General features: G+C 29.4%; 2 protein-coding genes across 5 annotated transcripts in view; one reads left to right on the plus strand and one right to left on the minus strand.

The window, feature by feature from the left end:
* LOC106787680 overlaps positions 1-4925 on the minus strand; it is a 9793-nt gene extending 4868 nt beyond the window's left edge. Inside the window, exons 1-17 of the mRNA XM_014750248.1 lie at positions 4849-4925; positions 4522-4663; positions 4341-4446; positions 4076-4212; positions 3854-3991; positions 3415-3491; positions 3217-3337; positions 2854-3021; positions 2559-2767; positions 2335-2488; positions 2085-2230; positions 1806-2007; positions 1495-1688; positions 1314-1392; positions 659-823; positions 373-460; positions 104-247 (exon numbers count right to left, since the gene is read on the minus strand). Of these exons, the coding sequence (XP_014605734.1) occupies positions 104-247; positions 373-460; positions 659-823; positions 1314-1392; positions 1495-1688; positions 1806-2007; positions 2085-2230; positions 2335-2488; positions 2559-2767; positions 2854-3021; positions 3217-3337; positions 3415-3491; positions 3854-3991; positions 4076-4212; positions 4341-4446; positions 4522-4663; positions 4849-4925 (2347 nt within the window). The remainder of the gene's footprint in view (positions 1-103; positions 248-372; positions 461-658; positions 824-1313; positions 1393-1494; positions 1689-1805; positions 2008-2084; positions 2231-2334; positions 2489-2558; positions 2768-2853; positions 3022-3216; positions 3338-3414; positions 3492-3853; positions 3992-4075; positions 4213-4340; positions 4447-4521; positions 4664-4848) is intronic.
* Positions 4926-5731: 806 nt separating this feature from the next.
* Positions 5732-21216, plus strand: LOC106787685 (sialin). Of its 4 annotated transcripts, none has more exons than XM_014750258.1 (13): positions 5732-6558; positions 11869-12235; positions 13813-13899; positions 14054-14112; positions 14816-15045; positions 15587-15823; positions 16336-16420; positions 17711-17934; positions 18008-18157; positions 18243-18375; positions 18489-18644; positions 18723-18808; positions 18915-21216. In XM_014750258.1, the coding sequence occupies exons 3-13, from the start codon at positions 13883-13885 to the stop codon at positions 19137-19139; spliced, it is 1602 nt and encodes a 533-aa protein (XP_014605744.1). In that variant the 5' UTR covers positions 5732-6558; positions 11869-12235; positions 13813-13882; the 3' UTR covers positions 19140-21216. The 4 variants fall into 4 exon arrangements, with proteins under 4 accessions (XP_014605744.1, XP_014605743.1, XP_014605741.1 ...); XM_014750257.1 differs by having other exon boundaries at positions 5732-6554; XM_014750255.1 differs by lacking the exon at positions 11869-12235.
* Positions 21217-21725: the final 509 nt, after the last annotated feature.

The raw sequence follows: 21725 nt of genomic DNA on the forward strand, positions 1-21725 counted from the left end.
CTATCTAATGAAAAACTTATTAAAGTATTTAACATTAGATTGTAGAAGAGTTATACGTTAGATAACTTTAGAAATAAAATCGATAAATAGTTTAATACGTCACGTTCGCTAGATCTTAACTCGTTGAAGGACGGAGGGCAAATGGAGATCTCCTTGTGTATATCTTCTAGAAGTATCGAATGCTCGGTGCTCGGTTGTTTACGTTTTGTTTCGGGTGTCTTTCTTCTGTTGTCACCTCGAGAAATTCCTGGAAATATACACACCAATTCATAATTGTCTGTAGGTGAATGTTTTATATTCTTTTTCTCTCTCTTTCTCTCTTACTCTCGTTCTTACTCTTTCTATATAGGTTAAAAAAAGAATAACGCTTACCTGGATGCATATGAAGATAAAAAAGAGTAAACACAATTTTTTGACTGAGTATATGTATTTCTGCTGCACTCTCCCAATGCATAGAAACCTAGAAAAGTAAAAAAAAATAAAATTACATTAGTGTATTAAGTACCATTGGTTAGTTTAGGCGCGAAACTGAGATACATCGATGATTATATCTCCCGTATTTTTTAATATCTCGTTTTGAAAACACTCACGTATGAAAATCTTGTCTGTAGCTATCGTTTGATGTATAATAGAAAGTTGTAAAATATTTTTCAATTACCTGGATTAAAATAGATGATGCAGTGCGCTGGAACAACTGACACATTCCAGTATGGCGTTTCCTCTGCCTTTCCCTGCTTTTCCCCTGCGATGCAACTGCTTTGCCACTGCGTCGCCACTGATGCGGACTTGCTGCGCAATATACTATGCGCAAAGCTTCGTAGCTCTGATGGCCTTAATAATTTTGCATTTTTTCTATCTATTCTAGAAAAATATCGAATAGTTAAAAATAGTATATAGGAACATAACAATTGTCGAAATATATATTTTATTAAGCAAGACAATAAAAATTGATCATTATAAGTCCATACCTATAGAAAGTATGTCGTAAAATAAGAAAATAATTGCATAGAAAAATGCATACCAAAGTACATGGAATTTTTTCTATATCGCATATTGTTTTTAACAAAAAAAATAAATATCAAATTTAAAATAATATATCAAACACGCAGAAAAGGAAATGGATTTATACTAAAAATTAAATCTAATTATTTAAAAATCTATTATAATATAACTATATTATATGTATACTATCACAAAGAATACTGTATTTATTGATAGTATTGTATCGTCATCGTTTAATTAATATTACACTTGATAATAATATTAATAATCGTGTGAAAAAAAAAATTAAATATTATTTATCTAATGTTAACTAAATGAAGCACGCTGTCACGTGTAATTCCACATTCTTTCAAGGAAGAACCTAATTCTTCTAATCGTTTTGGTGAATATCTATCGAGGAAAAAGGGAAAGAAATAAAACATTGTGAAAGGGATTTTAATTCGAAAATTAAATAAAAATAATTAAGGTATTTTAATAGAAAATCTATCGTACCCACTAACGAGGATCTTGTATCCTTTGTGCCAAGTTGCGGGTAAAGCTTCATTCAACAATTCGTAAAGTCTAGCGACGGAATCGTCTGCAGATAAATGAACGAGATAAACAGTGCCACCATTTAATGATCTTACCTTCAAACGAAGCTCCCCAGATTTTCCACTGGGCTCGTTAATCTGATACAAGATAGGAGGCTGAAAGTTAACGATGATCTCATTAATATTGATTTCATATAAACACGTAAGACGATACGATACGATCTAATAATCATAAAATGAGAAGTTGTAGATTAGAAAGAAAAAAGATTTTACAGCTGACTTCCTAGCATGCGTTGCTGATTTAGTAATACGAGGATTTCTTGGCGATTTCGATTCGGAAGATTTAACAGACATTCTAGCTTCATCTTCGGATAATGCTTTTGATTTATAAACACTCGATCCATTAACTCGACGATTTGATATACCTGCCGATCTTGATCGAATTCGAGATCGATCGTTGATTTTTTCTAAACGACTAAGAAATATCATATCTCTTATTTTTTTTATTTAATTAATAACCTGTAATTTAATATAGGAAGCGAGCTTCTTTACATTGGTGATAATTTTGAAGAAGATCTATCGAAGGAAGAACGTTGATTATTTCGTCTACTAGTCGGAAATCTTAAAATATTTGTCGATTTAGAATTCCTTTCTCTTACTGATAAATCGTATTCGGTATTTTTAGTTGCGAGATCTCGCTGTAAAAAAAGAAACCAAGGATTAAAATTAGATGCAAAAGGATTACACACACACACACACATAATTTGATTATATTATATGTATAACAATTATTATTTTGTACTTTTTCTTTACGACTACTCAAAGCTAATTCAGCATTAATGTGAGATTGAAGATGAGAATCCGAACAGACGTTGTTGTGTGATGCTAAAATTTGAGATCTCAATGAAACTATATCGATTGATTGAGACTCTGTAGAATTTTTTGATTTCAATGATCTATAAATAAACATCGATTTATTATTTATCATTTCAACGATGAATTATTTATAAACGAAATTTGTAAAACCTCGTGGTGAAAGAAGGAGCAAATTCAATTTGGCATGGATTATCTTTTTTCCTTGGACTACATTGACGAGAAGGACTCGATAAAATTTTCGAATTACGAAGGTGAATCGACGATGATCCATCCTTCGACGTTTGCTTTCCTAATCGATAACCATGGCCAGGAAAAATATTAACGTCGTTTGTATAAACTTCTGTTCTATGATTTTCGACCTATATAATTTAATATTTAGTAAATACTTTAAGAGAGAGCAAATCAAAAATAAAATTACCGATGAGATACGGAAAAAATAAATTACTTTGAAAGGAACACCGTTTGGATAGGTTTCCTGTAGCTCGGATGGGAAATAACCATCGAGGATATCACGTATGAAAGAAGCTGTTTTTGGATCGTTGTAAAGACGTAGAGGACCACCTTGGACGATCATTCCGTTCTTGTAAAATTTCAAGGATACGCAGGATTGCATCTTAAAAGATAAATATTGAAATTAATTTATTGAAAAGAAACTTGCTTACATGCTCATTTCAATCAATTAATTTCTTTTTGAGTTACGAAATAAGATCAAAGTTTTTTTTTCGTATAGCATCAATCAAAAATAAATAAAATAAGAAGAAAACTTTGAATTGAAAGTTTTCGAATGACAAATCGATGATTCATTTACCTTGAAACTTGCTCCACTACCTTTTTCATTATGATGTACGTAAACCTCTCCTTTTCCTGCGGCTACGTTTAATTGATCGATGTTAGCGATAAGTTGTTCATAATAAGTCTCTATGTAATTACTGAAACTCGTTGATAGTTGCTGATTAATTTGAAGGGTTATTTGTGTCATAGACAATTTATTTATTAATGGACTTACTCAATAGCGTATTCACTATTTAATGTTGAAGTGTCGTTATCTCCAACCCAAATCAATCCATAATCGGCTAAGAACTTCTACAAAATCAATCCGATTGTTTTTTATGAACAGATGCAATATATTTTGTTGACTAAATATATTAATAAATTAATTAACGCGTCTTGCAAGTTGTATAATAAGTAAAGAAAATATTTTTATGTTATTTCTAATCGACAAAATATATTTTCTTAGACTAGGGATCAAGTATTTTAATATTTAAAATTTTGTATCTAAAATATTGGACAATTAGCAAACAGAGAGTACTTAGAAGCAAGAAATAATTTTCCAAATTTAATATCGATGGATTTTATAAGATCATTCTGTTCTTTTTTTGTCGTTTCGAAATAATTTTAGTTTTAACAAGTGTATTTATAAAAAATGAAAGTAAATCGTATCGAACCTCCATTTCAAAGATTTTTTGTTCGAGTAGGAGGCATCGCTTGTAAAGGTACTCCGAATTGTTGATTTGGTCTGTTCGTTGTTGTTCCTTCTTCCTAAAGGTCTCTTGATTCTTGCATTTGATCTCCAAGTCCTTCACCTGAGCCAAATTATGTGACGTCGAACATTATCCCACGGTAAGATGTGTATTTATTCTTAGACGGCTAAAGCACGGCTAAAGAACCTTCCGTTTGAATCTTTCGATTTCTTGATCTTTGTTTTGCAATCGTTCCTCCGCCTTTGAAAGAAGATTTTGCATCTTTTGCATCTGTGACTCAGCCAGGTACAATTGTTTCGTCACCATGCTTATGAATTCGCTTTCTATAAATCATTGAACATTGACTTTTTCATAGTTTCTTCGATAATTTTATCCATCATTATTTTTAGATATTATTTATTAGAAAAAGGTATCAAAGGTTTTGTTTTTTTAACGATAATTCATACAATACCTTCTTCAATGATGTTATTTACATGTACTGGAACATTCGAAGATTTTTCAACATATTTATTGCTACTTGTCCATAATCGTCTACCGCTAATACACGTTCCTGAATTCTGTGAATACCAGAAATGTTTTGATTATATCATTTAAGTATGTATATTATCTTTGGAGTAAATAATCATTCGTACTGTTTTATTCATATCTGCCCACGAGGTGCCAGGATTAGAAATGATTTTAGATTTTTCTGATTGATCAATATTTTTAGTATCTAATCTCTCATTATCAGTAGCAATCGATATGTAAGATGAGTTAGATGGTACGCTTTTTAATCTGAAGAAATTGAATGTTAATTAATTTTGTATTCTGCGTGTTAAAAGAAAATTTTTATTTTTTATGCAAACGATACAAATTTGAAGATATTATTCTTTTCTGTTCTTTATTTTTTCTTTTTACCAGGATATTTACTATCTAATATATGTTTATAAAACCAATACAAAGATATGAAACAAAAATACTTGTGTTTGCTGTTACGCGAAGTAACATATTGATGTTTCTTTTTTGAATTTTCTGTTGAATCTGCCGGCTGACTCATCTTACGTAAGATCTCGTTCATCAAAGATGAATTTGATAATATTTACGTTAATAATTTTTTTAAGGTTAACCAAAAGTAACGTTTGTCGGTGATAATATTTGAAATAGGCTCTAAATGTGAAGAGAATTAAATGGATGCATGAAAATCGATGACAGTCTGCGTTCGATATATGTAAATATATGCATAGAATGTATAGTACATAAACAAAAAATGCAGTTTCATTTTGTTTATTTAGATTTTAGTTACATACAATAAATTAATGAATCGGATTTCAAATCTTTTTTACATATCTCGTGTAACTGAATTACGAAAAGTAAAAGTATATCTCGTATATATTATATATGTATGTATTGTACAATCTGATCGTCTTTGACCCATATAAGATATGACTGTACAGATGTTGAAGCTTACGATATATGTTTATATGAGTGTTACACACATATATAAAGAAATTTTTTCATGTCATTTATACGCAACACATAAAAATTATTTTCCTAGAAATAATAATTTCCATATGATGATATTCGTGAAAGTTTATTGGCGGGTTATGTATGTGTCAAGCGATGTTATCGATATTCAACTAAAAATAGCTTTTCATGCAATTGTACAAGATCCAAGACAAAGGAAGCTGGATATTTCTAGATTAATAAATAACCAAAATTCATTCATTACGATATATTTATCGACGATTCTCAACTATTTTTTACATATAAACAAATATTTAAAGTTGAGAATCTTTGGTATATGTTATCAATTAATTACTTTGTACAAGAACGAGTACTACAAATGTTAGATACGTTACTGTTAGAACCATGAGACGACGCAGTATCCTACGATCGATTATAATGAAATCTCTGCATTGTGTTTCATTAATCGTAACCACATTTCTCAGTGTATCCAGTGTGTTTTGATATCGTTTGTGTGTAAAAAGAAATGCTTGTGTATAAGTAAAACACGACAGTGAAAGATAGCAATATGGTCAAGAGTGGATAAAGCAAAAATTAAATGCCCAAGCATATTTGTACAGCCCACGTGATGATGAGCTGTATCATCAAATTATTGTTTCTGATATTTCGTATAAGAATAAAGCCGATATCAAATTGACCAATACACAACATTCGTATTAATATATTATTATTATTTTTTTTGTTAATCGATTCGTTGTGTATTATTTATAGAGACTTATTTTATCATACAAACATGTCGCGTGTATGTAAGGTCAGATCAGTTAAAAACCATTCAAGTGCATCATATTTAATATTAATACGGACAGCACAATACGATCTTGAAAGTATTTACAAAAAAATTTGTTGAAAACTTTGAAATATGAATAAATTATTATAATTAGCTCGGGGAATCGTTTTTTCAAGATACGTTCCTAAAGTGCAATCGCAGCGCCATCATGCACTGCGCTTGCGATCGAATGTGGGAAGGGCACCCAGAGTAGTGGGGGAACCGGCACGGGAGTCATGTTCCGCGTGCGAGCGAGTGTACACACGTGTGCCCCCTCCGCTCTCTTCTCGCCACGTACATACAAGCCGTGAAAGAACGAAACGGACGAAAATGTCGTCGCGGAAGAGGTCGAACATATCGTCCGAACTCTCGGTCCAACGCTGGAACTCTTCGAAAGTTAGTGAGTTTCATTTGTTTTCTTATATTATTAATAATTTACTTTTTCCTTTTCAATATTTTATTTATCATACCTGCATATTCTTTATTATTAAGCAATACATTTCCATAGTATCTTCTCAGTTATTCCATTTACCAGGTAGTTATTACAATAGATATATAAGCATTTGTGTATATTGAAATGCATAAATGTTCATATAAGAAAACTTACATATAGTTCATTTAGATATAGAAATTAGTGTCTATAATGAATATGTGATACGTAATGTTTTCTGTGAACAGTTACTATTGTGTCGATGATGATATTTAAAAAAAAAGAAGCTATTGTTTTTATGCACTGCACCCTCTTAACATAGTATCGTTAAATATCATTTTGTTTTTAATGTGTAGATAGGAGTAGATTTTCTCAATGAACAAATATACTTTGTTCATTGTGAGCATTTGCTTGTTAAAAAACACGTTTCGTTGTTTATTTCATTGAATGTAAGATTAATTTTGTTCATATATGTTCAGATTGTAATGAACGTTTTGTATCGGCATAAAAAGTAAAAATTCAAGTTGAAAAGGTCGAATCGTTGGCACTCGCCCTTTTTGGTCGTCCATCTTTAATCCTCCGTTTGTCGTGTCACGAATCTTTGAGCGAAAAGGGAGCAAGCAATTTATTTTTCTCTCTCTCTCGAAAAAGAGAGAGAGAGGGAGAGATGATGACAACTCAAGATATTTTGCGATGACGCAATGCGATCTCTCATTCTTTGGCCATTTCGCTTCGTAGAAATTCCTGGCTAGAAAACGTTCGGAGCTAACTTCGCAAGGTCTGCTTTGAATCTTGTTGCAAAATATTGACCTTGCTTTAAATCAATGACTCTAGCCGACTGTTGGTGATTGTATTTGTGCTTAACCCTTTCACGTTCGTTCATTTAATGGCGATTAAAAGTCTTCAAGTAGTAGTTTATTCTTTGAAAATAAATAGGGATTGTGCAGTTACATAAAAACAATTTTTCTTTCTTTTTTCCTTGTATTTATTACATTATTACCGTTATGTAAACAGCATAAATAGCTTAACAAACAACATTGTTCATTTTATTTCATTTCAAGTTGCATTGCTTCGTTCTCACGTGAGGTTATATACGTTTAACGAAGGAATCTATATATATATATATATATTATATAATATAGAAATATTCTAAATGGTTTTCAAACTATTCTAACTGCAAATATTTTCATTATCTTTTTACAGAAGAAAAATGCAAGTGCATAAAAAAAAATGATTATTCTTAAAATGCTTACTTTGCACTAATTATCTTTTTCTTTTTGATATTATTTTCTAACTTTACAAAATAAATAAATATATATTACTAATTTTTATTAGGTTATTTTTGTTTCACAACTACCTTATGAATTAATCATTTTTTGTTCTCGTATGTTGACACCTTCTTTTTATCAAGAATGTCAGGAGAAGTTTATTCATACAAAAACGAAAATTTGTAGAATTTCATTTCAAAAAATATCAATGATTATTAAATCTCGTAAAAAAAATAAAATCTTTATATTCAGCAGTTCTTCCGTAAAACGAAAAATAATGGAGATATTTGTATCGATAATTACAGTCAATTGGCTGTTGAAACAATTAAAATATGTTGATACTACATATGATTTCTTGTATATTGATATTAATTATATTGTAAGACAAATTATAGAATCAATTTTTCTTAGTCCACTGTCATTACACATTTAATATGGTAATATAATAGTTATTAGTTCATCCGATAGATTATATAATATACATATATATTATATAATACAAATAAAATTTACAATCCATAGATAAAACATTCATACGTGTACTGGACAATCACGTGTTCACTTTTGTGCTGACTCACAGTGTACGATTCCATTAGTTAAGTCGTGTGATCATCTTGATTGCGATTTTTATAAGCTCAACTACGGAATAATTAAAGTTAACCGCAAAACTTGTTCTTAGCTGAAATCGAGTAATTTACTGACAAAAAGTTTGTTTAAGCACATTAGAAAATTCATCTGGTCATCATTTGTGTACTTTTAATGATTATAATGTATTTGGAAAGGAAGAATATTGCAATGAATTTTTTGTACAATTCTTTTCATCAAATAAGTTAATTGCTATCGAGTTTAAGTTAATTTCGAAGTAAATTATTTAAAGTTTTTCCTTGATCATATTTCTTTCTTGTTTCCCTGTTCTTTTTTCTGTCTTTGTTATCATTGATTTTTCTTCATTATTTCAAATAATGAATAAATAAATAGAGATAGATTTAGATAAATAAATATGTAAACAAGTATGCGTTTATCTTTTAATTGTTTAGTGTCGACGTATCAATAATTTGCATGATTATCCTACACTCGATTTGCACCATTTATAATAGGGGGGAAAAAAAACAGAAAACAAACATGAGAATTTGTAATTAATACTTTTTGTACAATAATTTAAAATTCAATATGCGATTTATTATATTTTTATCCACGACGTAGTATATAATTATTAGGTGCCACGTCATTTTCCTATACAAGCTTACGAATTTTTTTATCTTACGAAATAATAGATGTTATCATTTCAAGAGGCTACTATTATCTTTTTCCTTTTTCGCGGTAATGTCTAATATGTATGTTATTTTTAATCATAAGGATTTTTGAATTTTTGCTATAAGTTTATTTGTATAAATATTCATATCTAATCATAATTTATCTAGTTATTTGACCATTTAAAATTTATCATTAAATATAATCAAATTGTTGAGATTAGTTTACCTTGACAAGTATTTTGATAAAAAAGATGGAACATAAAAAGAAAGAATATACGCTCAAAATCTTTTCGTTTGACTGTTTTTACGGATTGAACCGAATTTTAGTTTAACGATAATATATTAATTTAGAAAAATGTCAAGTTGAACGTAAGAATAGTTACAGAGATATTAAAAGTCGAAATTGTTAAAATCAGCAAATGAATCTCGCGATGCATGATAAATCTACAAAAACGTAAATTCTAAGCGTACATTAATTCTGAACCGAATAACAAATATTAAGTTTTAAATTTTAATCCAATATCAACACTATATGGTGCTTTTAGGAGTGAAAAAAGAGAGAATTAAATTTAGGTATATTGTAATTTATTTTTATAATACACGTCAAAGTACTAATTTACAAAGCGGTTTGTTTCTTCTTTTAATTTTCTTTTTTTCTGTTTTCAATCGTTTTTCGATACTTGTTGCCTTTATTTACGTAACTTTTTAACTGTTACGTTTTGGGTATTTACAAATTGCTTACGTATTTAAACTTTGACCGCTCATATCTCCGAAACCATTACTATGTTCAATTTGATATTTTTTGTCAATTGATTACGTCATTTAGAAGTTAATATTTAGATTAGTGGTGACTAAACTTTTTCTATTCTCGACGTTCTTGTTGAATCCAGATTTTCTCAAAGCACTCTATGTTCAATTTTATCAAGTATACTTTAGATCACCAAAAAATCTAATGGAAAAAATCCAACTTATTATAATGATTAATGTGATAGATATTAGGAATTTAAATGAAGATATCAACCCTCATCTCCTTCTTCATATTGATTTTCGCGCGATACTTAAATTTTATCATAGCAACTGCCGAAAATTAATGTGAAAACAACTTCGCACAAACAATAAGTCACAAATAGAATTATCATTATAAAAATTTTGTGATAATCGTATTATACAAAGATTAGGTTTTCGAAAGCTATTGCAAGATTTAAATAAATTTCGGAGTACTCAGAAATGTCGTCATTTTTTTGTATTCGAATTAATACTCATCGTTTCGGATTACATCATTAGAAGTATACATGAAGAATAGAAATAAATATAAATACATGTATATACATATATGCATATATGCATGCATATATATATATACGTATGAAATGTACGATCTGATGTATTTACGTAAAACGTAATGAATTAAAAAAATTAATAGTTAATTATAATTTGAAATTGTAAAAAGATGGTAATTTTCAACAGCCTAGCATACTAATGTTTAGTTGATGTATAATCGACACATAATTATGATCTTATGTGATCATAGAGGACGAAAAAATAGTAATTCCTCATATGCCAGTAATGAATTAAATCTTATGTAGGTAAAAAATTGGTTGAAAATTTATACAAAAATAATCGTATCATTTAATACTGAATTAATATTGCTAGATTATTAAACTTTTCGTAAAAATAAAATGTAGTATGAATGAATAATAAGTATTATGTTTGTTTCATGAGATTTGGACATAGCAACGAATATACTTTCATTAAAATATACTTAGTATTCTGCAAAAAAGAAACCGCAAATCATGCTAATAAAGTTTCTTGGAAGATAGAATTACCTTTTAGAAAATTAATTGAGAAATAAAGGTACGTGTTTCTCTTATACTTCTGATAATAAATTACTTAATGAAAGAATTATATATTGTCGTTCTAAGAAACATTTAAAAAAGATATTGAAGAAAATCGATCATAATCCATGGAATCTTAATTTTTTGTTAATTTTTCTAATTGAACTATATTTTTATTTCTAACGCGATATGTTGTTGCGTATCTTTTAATTAACTTACTTCCTATTATCTATATAGATGACTTTTCTTTTCTTCTTCTTCTTCTTTTCAATTCTTTTAGATAAAAATTGTTTGATTCTATTAAAACAAGAATGCGAAAGGAAATAACTTGGGGAAACAATTAATTTGAAATGTGTTAATAGTTTTATATGAATGAAAAAAGTAAGAAGAGAATTTCTTATTTTGAAATTGTATTATTGCAATATTTCAATGTTAACAAGTAATGTGTATAGACAGAAAACTTAAATAATTTTATGTAATAAGTGCCTTATTTTCGTGAATGGTCCTAGCAATAATGAACAGTCTTTTCTGAAATAGATAAAATAATGTTACTTATACAGTATACTTATGCACCGTCATAATAGTGTTAACAAGAATAAAGTTATATCAAGAAAACTTCACGGAACATAAAATTTCTGATCGTAAAATATTCGAAATTATTTATAGAAGTGAGATTGGAACCATTACATACTATATACATATTACAATATATAATAATTATGGTAATTTTTTGTTATAAAAATTACAAAATATGCATATATATAATACAATAGTTATTAATGTATGAACTTGTTTCAATTTTTTCTACTTATATGAAAATTTCAACGAGTCTGATTTTGATTATCGTGTTTTAATATTTTATTTCTCTTTTACTCCCCCCACTATTTTTTTCTTCCACTATCTATCATTATATTATTCCGTAAGGCGGTCGGCGACTCGTAAAGAAGACGGTGGCGGTGGGATTGGAAAACCAGAAGAAGAAGAAGAAGTAGAAGGCATCTCTTCGGTGTTCAATCGACATTCAGTACCGACATGCGACGAGAGTGCATCGAATTTTTCTTCCATCGAGGGTGTATACCATGTCGTTGATCTTGTTAAAAAAAATCAGTTCGTCATCCAGCTAGAAGAAAACCATGATGATAGGACTTTGATTCTCGACAGTTGATTCAGAACAATTTGTGTCATCGTTTATTTGAATTATTTCGGGATTGTTTTTCGTTTATTATTTTTGATTTAATCCTTCTTTTTCGGTATTTTTTGTACGGACAAATCTGTGATCACACACACATTGGTAAGGAAATATTTCAATATTAGAAATAATAGAAAACAAATTATTTACATACGTGCATAATACATACACAAAGAAAAAATGTTAGTCATCGTACATACGCATACAAATAATTGTTGTATTTATATTCATGCATTTTTTTGTAATGAGTGTCGATATGCATATTTCTTATTTGTAACGAATATGAAATATGCTTGAGTTTCAAGATATTCTTATACTTTCAAAAGATATTGTTATAAGAATTATGTTGATTTGAATTCATTTTAATTGACTGATCGATCTTTTAATAATGTTTCATAGGATTAGCAACAGGTGTTGTCAGTAGCATTTGCATAAATACATTTACTAGGAACAAGCGTGACCATAACGAGTTTAGAGTAAATTAATTTTATAAGTATATTATCAGATAACCTCTTTAAGAAATTGATTTCGATATTTTGTATTATTTGTTTTACATTTCGTTATTTTAATTTCAATTTTAATTTTTTTTTATTTCTTTTCATATATTATAGAATGAATTTTAATAGATCTCAGGTGAAATACAATAAGTTCGCATTCTTTTTCGTTGGGGAACTTAAGGATTGTGGGTGGTAGTATGAATAGCTTGTTGGAATTCTTAAGTCGTTAGGTCGATATGAAATTCTGGGATATACACGTTGCCTTATTGATCTTAAGGTCAGTGAATAACAATGACATTAATAAAATGCATTGTTGGCATCGTATTTTTTAATTTTTTTGTTTTCGTTGGTCAAGTAAAAATTTTTCGAAAGAGCAATCATAATCAATTTATCGTTTATTAAATAAAATGAAGTATAATTTCAAAAAACTGCATTGAATAACAATCAAGAATTTAAATAATTAATATTTTAAGTCAGACAACATCGTGGTAGTTGTACGTACATAGTTATCTAGTAATTATAAAACCAGGAAAATAATATTGTTCGCATATATAATGAATATTTATAATAAGTTATACATATAATCAGGTTTCTATTGCACAACATACAAAGTTTTTTACAATATGTCTTATCATTACTTTACTTAAAGTTATATTTTATATTAAATTTACAAATTTATGAACAATTTTTAATTTTTAATTTTATTTTTTGATAGTTAAAAATGAAACCAAACAATGGTTTAATATGTTATCTTTACATAAATATTTCATTTATGTTAAAAATATAGATATTTATTCTATAATATATAAATATTTTAATATAATGACGAAGCTTCTATCGTTAACATGTACGATATCGTTGACATTCAAGCTTTGTGGCGGAAGTTACATAAAAAGGAACAGATTCTGCATGTATGATTAGTAATTATATATCTATAGAACGCTATGTTGCACCAATTTACGCCAGTCGCTTTACGAAAACACAACAGAACGTGTCTCATTTAATTTCAATATTTCGCAAAACGATTCTTTTGTTTTTCTCGATTTGTTAATATGACGAAAACAATTATTTATGATTTATTTCTTCATTGTTCGTAATTACTAAATCATAAGAGAATAAGATAATCAAAATAATTATTTCATTTGTATTTTTTCTTCTTTTCTTTTTTTTCTCTGTTCTTAGAATCCAAGAAGATCCTTATTTTTTCAATTAAGAAGGGATAAATTCCATTTGTACTTACTACTCCACAAAAATGGAAGACTCACCAAGGTAAATATTACATGTAATCGTAATACAAATTCCATGTACTGTGATAAAAAAGTTATCTATATCACTATATATGATACGTAATATTTTTTCAATATTACGTAGTGTTTGTATAAATATAAGGATATTTTAAAATATGAACGTATTCCTTTCATAGATACGAGGATCCCGGGATGTATAAAAAACGATCAACTTGTAGTTTACGGAGATTAGGAGGTAAGATAATAATGATAATATATTTCTTTTCTTTTTTTTTTTTTAAATATCGTGAATTATTATTATTATATAAATATTAATAATAATATTATTATTATCTTTTTATATTTTCCTAAATACAAAGAAAATGTAAAACTATTCGCATGCATAATTAACTTGAACTATTGTCGTCACTTTAACGCAAACTACTTTTTCATAGTACTGTTATTCTTCTTAGTAAAACGATCGATAATTCGTATAAAAGAATATTCTTCTTATTCGTTGAATAGTACATTCCGGATGTAAATAGTTGGTATCGATTTGTTCGTATAACGATATCATCATAGTAAGCAGATACTATTGTCATTTAAGCAACACCTGAGAAGGTTTTTCAATAAACATTGGTATAAATAATTTATGTTTATTTTACTTTAAAATATAGTTACCGTATATAATTAGTCAAAAGATAAATAGTTAAATAGCGGAGTCATACTTACGTTTTACATATATATATTGTGAAGATAGATAAAAATGAAATATTCATTGGAAATTTAGTTTGCTCATGTACTACTTATATATTAACTTATTTCTTTTAATTCTCTTGATTGATTGATTCGCACTCAATTGAATAGTGTATAAATACTGTCAATCGTTGTTCTCTTAATTGCTTCAATAAAGAATTTGAACGATCCGATAACGCATTTCATTTGTGTTTACGTTTCAGACATGGTGCCAGCACGAGTTGTTCTCTATATGCTTTCTTTTTCCGGGTTTCTTGTTTCTTTTATGATGAGGACTGACATTAATCTTACAATGGTGGCCATGGCAAAACCAACTATGATCTCGAATGCCACGGTCACCACAGATACGTCTCATTATTGTTACAAATCGGCGAATCTATCGCACGTGGAAAATAACAACAGCAGCAACAGCAGTAACGTTGTTAGACTGGAGGTATAGAATAATCTTATTTCGATTATTATCTTTTTAGTATATAGTCAATTTCGTCAAACTTTTACTTTGGAATAGACTTAGGAATCTATTTCCTATCGTGATACCTAATTCGATCGTATACTTTACGAATTGTCACGTAATACTATTGACTAGGTTCACGTTTACTTCGTAGTACTTACGTAAGTTGAGATCAGTTTTAGTATTGCGTATTTAAAACGTTTTACGTAAATTATTAGTAATAAAATCACGCTTTTTCTATACTTTGTAAATTTTAATACGAGATCGTATAGATTTCTTTTTGTAAGAGAAACTAACAAAATATGTGACAAGTCATGCATATAACGAAGTATAGGTATAATTCTTATAAAAAATAAGAGAAAAGATTTATATAAATTTGTTTATGAGTGTGTGCTGAATATAACAGTTTAAATTCTTCAACAGAAGTCGTTTGAAATTTTATATAATCTTATGTTTTCTAATATGTAAGAGAGATAAAGAAATGGTTTTATCGATCGTATACTCCACATTTTATTATTTGCAGGAAGAGGGTGAGTTTGACTGGAGTCCAGCCATTCAGTCTGCCATTCTTGGCTCCTTTTATTGGTGTTACATCTTATCGCAAATAATCGGTGGCGTTTTAACTCAATATTTTGGTACAAAGACCGTCTTCGGTGGATCCCAACTTTTGACTGCAATTTGCAGTTTACTTATGCCCAGTGCTGCTGAAATTCATTACGGTGCTATGATAGGTCTTCGAAGTATACAAGGAATCGCTAGTGTATGTTGAATCATTGTAATCAACCTTTTCGCTGCTAACAGTGACTATAACCAGTCAATATCTGACACTGGCTATGTACTCACAATGATTATAGTCATTCAATATCTAATGCTTGCAGTATACGACCAATGACTATAGTCACCCAAACGTCATGCACTTACTATCTTCTACTGCTAACTATAGTCGCCTATTGATATTATGTCACAGTTTACAATTTTTTACATGCATTATATATTTTAATATCCTATCTATATATTTCTTTATCTATTATTTATATTAAATGAAGACACGTACAGTAGAACCTTATTCGTATAGTAGAAACAATAATTCATGAGCCGTATATTCTTGACGTAGTTCTATTGAAAGGGCTAAATATGTTCGTGTAGGTATTACCCTGTATCGTGGTAGTGCATTTGCTAGTAAAGATGACTGTAGCGAAAAGGTTCATTTGTAATGTTTCTTTTATAGAAAAAATATGGCAACATTCGAAAACATAGGATATATTTTTCTAGGGGTTAACTTGGCCAGCTATGTATGCCATGGTTGGACATTGGATTCCACCGTTAGAACGATCTCGTTTCATGTCTTCCTTTCAAGGTAAGTGTTCAGATAGCTGACACTCTAATACAAGTTCTTTTGTGTGTTACAGTGAAACTTCGATACGTATCGAATCATATATTATTATATAATACTATTATGATTTATCATGTTTCCCAAATCATTTATAATATGCGGAGAACAATAATACGTTGTTTATATTGATCTCTGTTGACGATTATAATCCCTCGTGATATACTAATGCACACTTCTTTCAGACTGGAATGTACGGAAGTTCGAATGAGAAGCTATTCGCAACAGCAAACTATATTTACTGTCAAAATTCAAGTCCGGATCAAGAAATTGATAAATTTTATATATTATGTGCATATGTAAATGATTGCGATGCTGTCTTATTATTTTATATAGACACGATTATTTTATGACAATGGTCACGATCGTTGATATTGATCTTTTTGATTGGTTTAGCTCCACACGTTGGTTGCATTCGCCGGACCGAGGGGTATACTCATCAGCGACCACTCAACAGCATGAGAAAGGCCGAGTATACTTCCAGCTGGTAGAATCAGCCGGACTCTACGTGCACACGTTGTATAATGTTATTCGCTCATTATCTTACATGTCAGTTCTGTCTTTCCAAAATCTACATTCGTTCGACACGTGTTTCTAATCATTCTTCTCACTCAAACTTTCTCAGAGACTGACCACAGACCGAATAGATATCAATATGTTTTTTTTTTTTCTTAGATATTGTACTTTATTTAAGAAGAATAAGAAGAAGAAAAAAAAGACGATATTACCTTATATCGATCTCTTTTGATTGTTCTGTATTATATCGTCACGTACTGTATACCTTTTACGTAGAATGTTCTCTATCATTTTTTGTTTATACATTTTTACTTTACATACGATTAAAACGTTCATATAATATGTCGACATATTGAAAACATATTTAAACGTAAAACATAGATACGATTAGATTTGTGTTAGGGTTGCGTCAGGGTTGCGTCTCTGCGTAAGACGAGTGTTTACTCATTTAGCGGTGAGAGCTATTATATGCTCGAACTGTTTTCAGGTATAGAAGTTTCATTGTCCCACTGTACAGCCTCATCATTCATCACACCTCGTCCCTTCGTATTAAGTCTCTAGTTGAATCGCTTTACAGGGTTGATTCATGCTCACCATCATCCAGGAGAGATCATCGACGGCGCGTGCGTGCTAATCGTGAAACGAGCCCGGGCCCCGAGGTCATTCGACAAGCCTCATGTTTCAGCTTCCTTCCTGGTCGTGGGGTGAGCCATTCCTAACATCTAGATTATCTATATTCAGGGTTCAGCTTTGGGATTGGATTGACCTATCCGTTGTGCGGATTCATCATCGCTCATTTTGGATGGAAAGTGGTTTTCTACACGACCGGTACCATCGGATTAACATGGTGTCTCTTCTGGTACTTCTTTGCTTTTGACACACCAGCCGCTCATCCAAGGATCTCTCAACAGGAGCTACGTTACATACGTGGAAGCATTGGCAATCAAGTTTTGGGAACGAGCGAGGTAGATTTTGGGTACTATTCTTAATTAAAAGGAAACGTTATTTTGTTTCTACAAATATTTGCATTTTTTCAAGGGAATGCCCGTACCATGGAAATCGATTCTTATGTCGTGGCCAGCTTGGGCCATTGGTATTACAACCTTTGGAAGAATATGGGTCCATTATGTTTTTATTATTTCTGGTCCGATGTATATAAAAACCGTCCTGGGATTTAGCATTCAGGCTGTAGGTGTTCTGGAAAGCTTCAATAGCATATCAAATATTTTTAAGCATTGAATTTGTATCACATAAAGACATATTCTTTTTTCAGAATGGCATTTTGTCAGGATTGCCATTTATCTGTAGTTATCTGAGTTCCGTAGTATTTTGTTATGTCGCCGATGTTTTGGTCAATCGACAAATCTTATCTTTGACGAATGTTCGCAAAGTTTTCACGATGTTATGTAAGTTTTCATTTCATTCAAGCAGATTATTATAGGTAGTAATTAATAATCTTATTATATATATATATATATATTCCTTTTCTCTTTGTAATATTTCGTTGCGATTTATTTAGCTCAAGTGATTCCTGGAATTTTCGTGCTTCTAATCGGATATCTGGGATGTAATATAATTCTTGTAGCAATCATTTGGTTCATAGCTGTTATACTTATAACTGCTTCCTATGCTGGTGCAATGGCTAATATTGTTGACATAGCGCCAAATTTTGCCGGTAAGTTTTCATTGTTTGTACTTACACACATTCAGAGAGTCAGATTTTTAATTAGTTTTTATTGTATGTTTATCGTAGGTCCTGTATTAGCATTCGCACAAACTATTCACATGACAGCTAGTTTTCTATCACCTATAGCAGCTGGTCTGCTCACTCAAGAAAGCGTAAATATAATTTTTTTTTATATTACATATTTTTTTATGTCATATTTCTTTTTACATTAGTTCTCTAATTCTATGATAATTTTGTATCGAATAATTTACTCAACAGCAAGCACTCGACGCTTGGAGAAAAGTGTTCGGAGTAACTACGTGTGTAGCTTGTAGTACGTATATCGTATATCAAATCTTTGGCACTGCCGAAATTCAAGAATGGAATTATCCTGATCAAAAGTATCCGCAATCCGTTCAAGAAGATTCTCAACCTCTTAACGAGTCACCTAGTAAGAACGGAAAAATAGTTTCGAATCGAGACAATATAGTTGAAGAAGCATAATGTGTATATGTATATATGTACAGTAGACTCCTGAATAACGCGTTGCATAAATTCCCATCATAAAAAATACCGTGATACGAAATCTTTCTTTTTATTTTACCTGAAATAATTTCACATTTTTTTAAGGATATATGCATGTTGAGAATGAAATATGAATGTTGAGTAAATTCTTTTACTAAAAGTATTCTTGATAAACTAGTGTGGTCACAAATTATTATAAAATTGTTATAAAAATTACGTTGTAAGAATAACTCGCGTTATAAGAGAATCTACTGTATATGTTTATACATAGATGCATTTAAAAAACAGGATAAAGTATAAACAGAGATAGGAAACTATCGCCTTATCGTCTGTACTGTTTTTCTGTTGTCTGACGCGTCTCGTTTTATCAAGTAGATCTTATCGGTACATAATTTTGTTATGAAATTATACGTAAGAAAACTTAATTATGACCGATATGAGATTCTTAGGATATATTTGGTATTTTTATCTTATAATAAGTTTCGCACACTACCAATCATTTTATTTATAATGTTTAAAATATGATATAATAGGGAACAAAGTTCGAATTTCACTAGTTAGAGTATAATATTTCCTCACTTACAATTAGTTTATATTATTAAGAAGATCTCGAAACATTAACTTCTTATTTTTCTTACATTAATCAGACATCAGAGTTTCAGTTAATTTTAATATTATTGCATATTAGTGAGAGAACAATTATTTGTGAGCATGTAAAAGCTCTCTAAGATTGGTTATTCCACAAGAAAGTACTTATTTTCAATGTTGTCTTCATATGTCTGTAAATAAGAATTATAGTTATTGCTATAATACAAAAGTTATTCACATAGAAATCAGGGTATTGTATATTATATAATGCTAAGAGAATATTTTTATGAGGTAGTTTTATCTCAGGAAACAAAAGAAAGGATTAAAACTATTATTTGAATTTGATGTTTAGATTAAAGATAAAAGAGCACAAAGACTCAGTGAAATAATAATTAGCAATTTATATAACATTGTTTTTAATAAAGTAATTATATTACTTTATTATTTCCTTTTATATATTTTCTGTGATCGAATCTTCTTTTATTTTATTTTATTTTACTTTATCTACTTCCTTTTTATTTTTATTTTTATGAAAATAATTACTCTTCTTACTTAGTATATCACGTACAAAAAGATCTCGTAAAGATATCACGTGTGTTTAATTACTTAAACTTAAGAATGGTAATTGGGTGGTATTATAATAGAACGGATGCCGAGAAGTAGAAAGAAAAAGGGATCGGAAGAACGATAATTAAAAAAAAAACAAGACACGATAGGAGAATAAAAACAATGCTAATCATTTGTTCCAATTCGCATTTTGCTTGATTTTATTAAATCGTAAAAGCAGGTATAGTATTTGACATAGTTGTTGGTTAAAAAAGAAAAATATATCCTAAAATTGACAACACTTTAAGATACATAAAGTAGAATTACAAGAACAGAATAGATAATGGACGATAGAATATATATTACATGAATGACAGAAACTATATTCTGTACTAATCAGTGCCTTGATGTAGGTACATTTCATTTATTAACTTAGTAAACTCCTTGTCACATCTTCAAAGAATCTTAATACTATGTGTACCTTTACGATATATTTGATTTTCAAAGTGTCTAGTCGGAGTTTGTAAACGATCCGAATCCCTTTATCGAACTAATGGGATAAAACACAACAGATTTTTTAAATATTTATGTAATCCTCATGAATTTTCAACAAACTTCGATGCACTAATTATTAATTATTAAATGTTTTATTATTTTTTATTTTTAAATAATAAGAAAAAGAAAAAAAATAATAATAGGATAATTATTTTTGCAGTTAAGTTGATAAAATTATATAACATAAGCGTCGTAAGAATTCCTTTTTAATAAGTTAACACACAAAATATTGAAGCGTGTTTGCTTAAAAGTATTATATGTGTAACACTTTTGTACTTTCTTTTCTCTCTGTTAGAAGATTTATATCGTTGAATAATTGTTTGTATGTTAATCGATTATCGATATACATGAACCATGATATATTCGATTTTTATTTGATTATTTGTTAAAACATTTTTACAATAATATTGTTATCTTCATTCTATTCGCATCATTACAGATATGATAATGATGATGTGTCGCATACAAAACGGCCATTAAACATCACATGTGAAAGACACTAATAATAATGTTACACTGCATTTGACAAAAAGTAAAATTATATCCAGTTTTAAATAAATGTCGCATATATATATATAAGTATATATATATTTCCAGTTATTGCGATTAATTCTTTAAATGAAAATTCAAGATAGAAGATATTATGATCAAAAATTATAATAAATTATACTAAATTGACGTAACATAGTTTATAGTAAACAAAATTTCCATATGGGTAATGTCTTAAAACTTTCATGTGCCATCATGTACTACAGCCATGATAGTAATTTCGAACTTAATAATTATATTCTAAAAAGTGTATTTGTAAAATCATTTTCACATTGTGTGTATTAGACAAATCTGGATTGTCGCATTTTCTACCGTTTACAATGATGC

Source organism: Polistes canadensis, unplaced genomic scaffold (genome assembly GCF_001313835.1).
Source record: "Polistes canadensis isolate GaletaPanama2010 unplaced genomic scaffold, ASM131383v1 scaffold_110, whole genome shotgun sequence".
Classification (NCBI taxonomy): Eukaryota; Metazoa; Arthropoda; class Insecta; order Hymenoptera; family Vespidae; genus Polistes; species Polistes canadensis.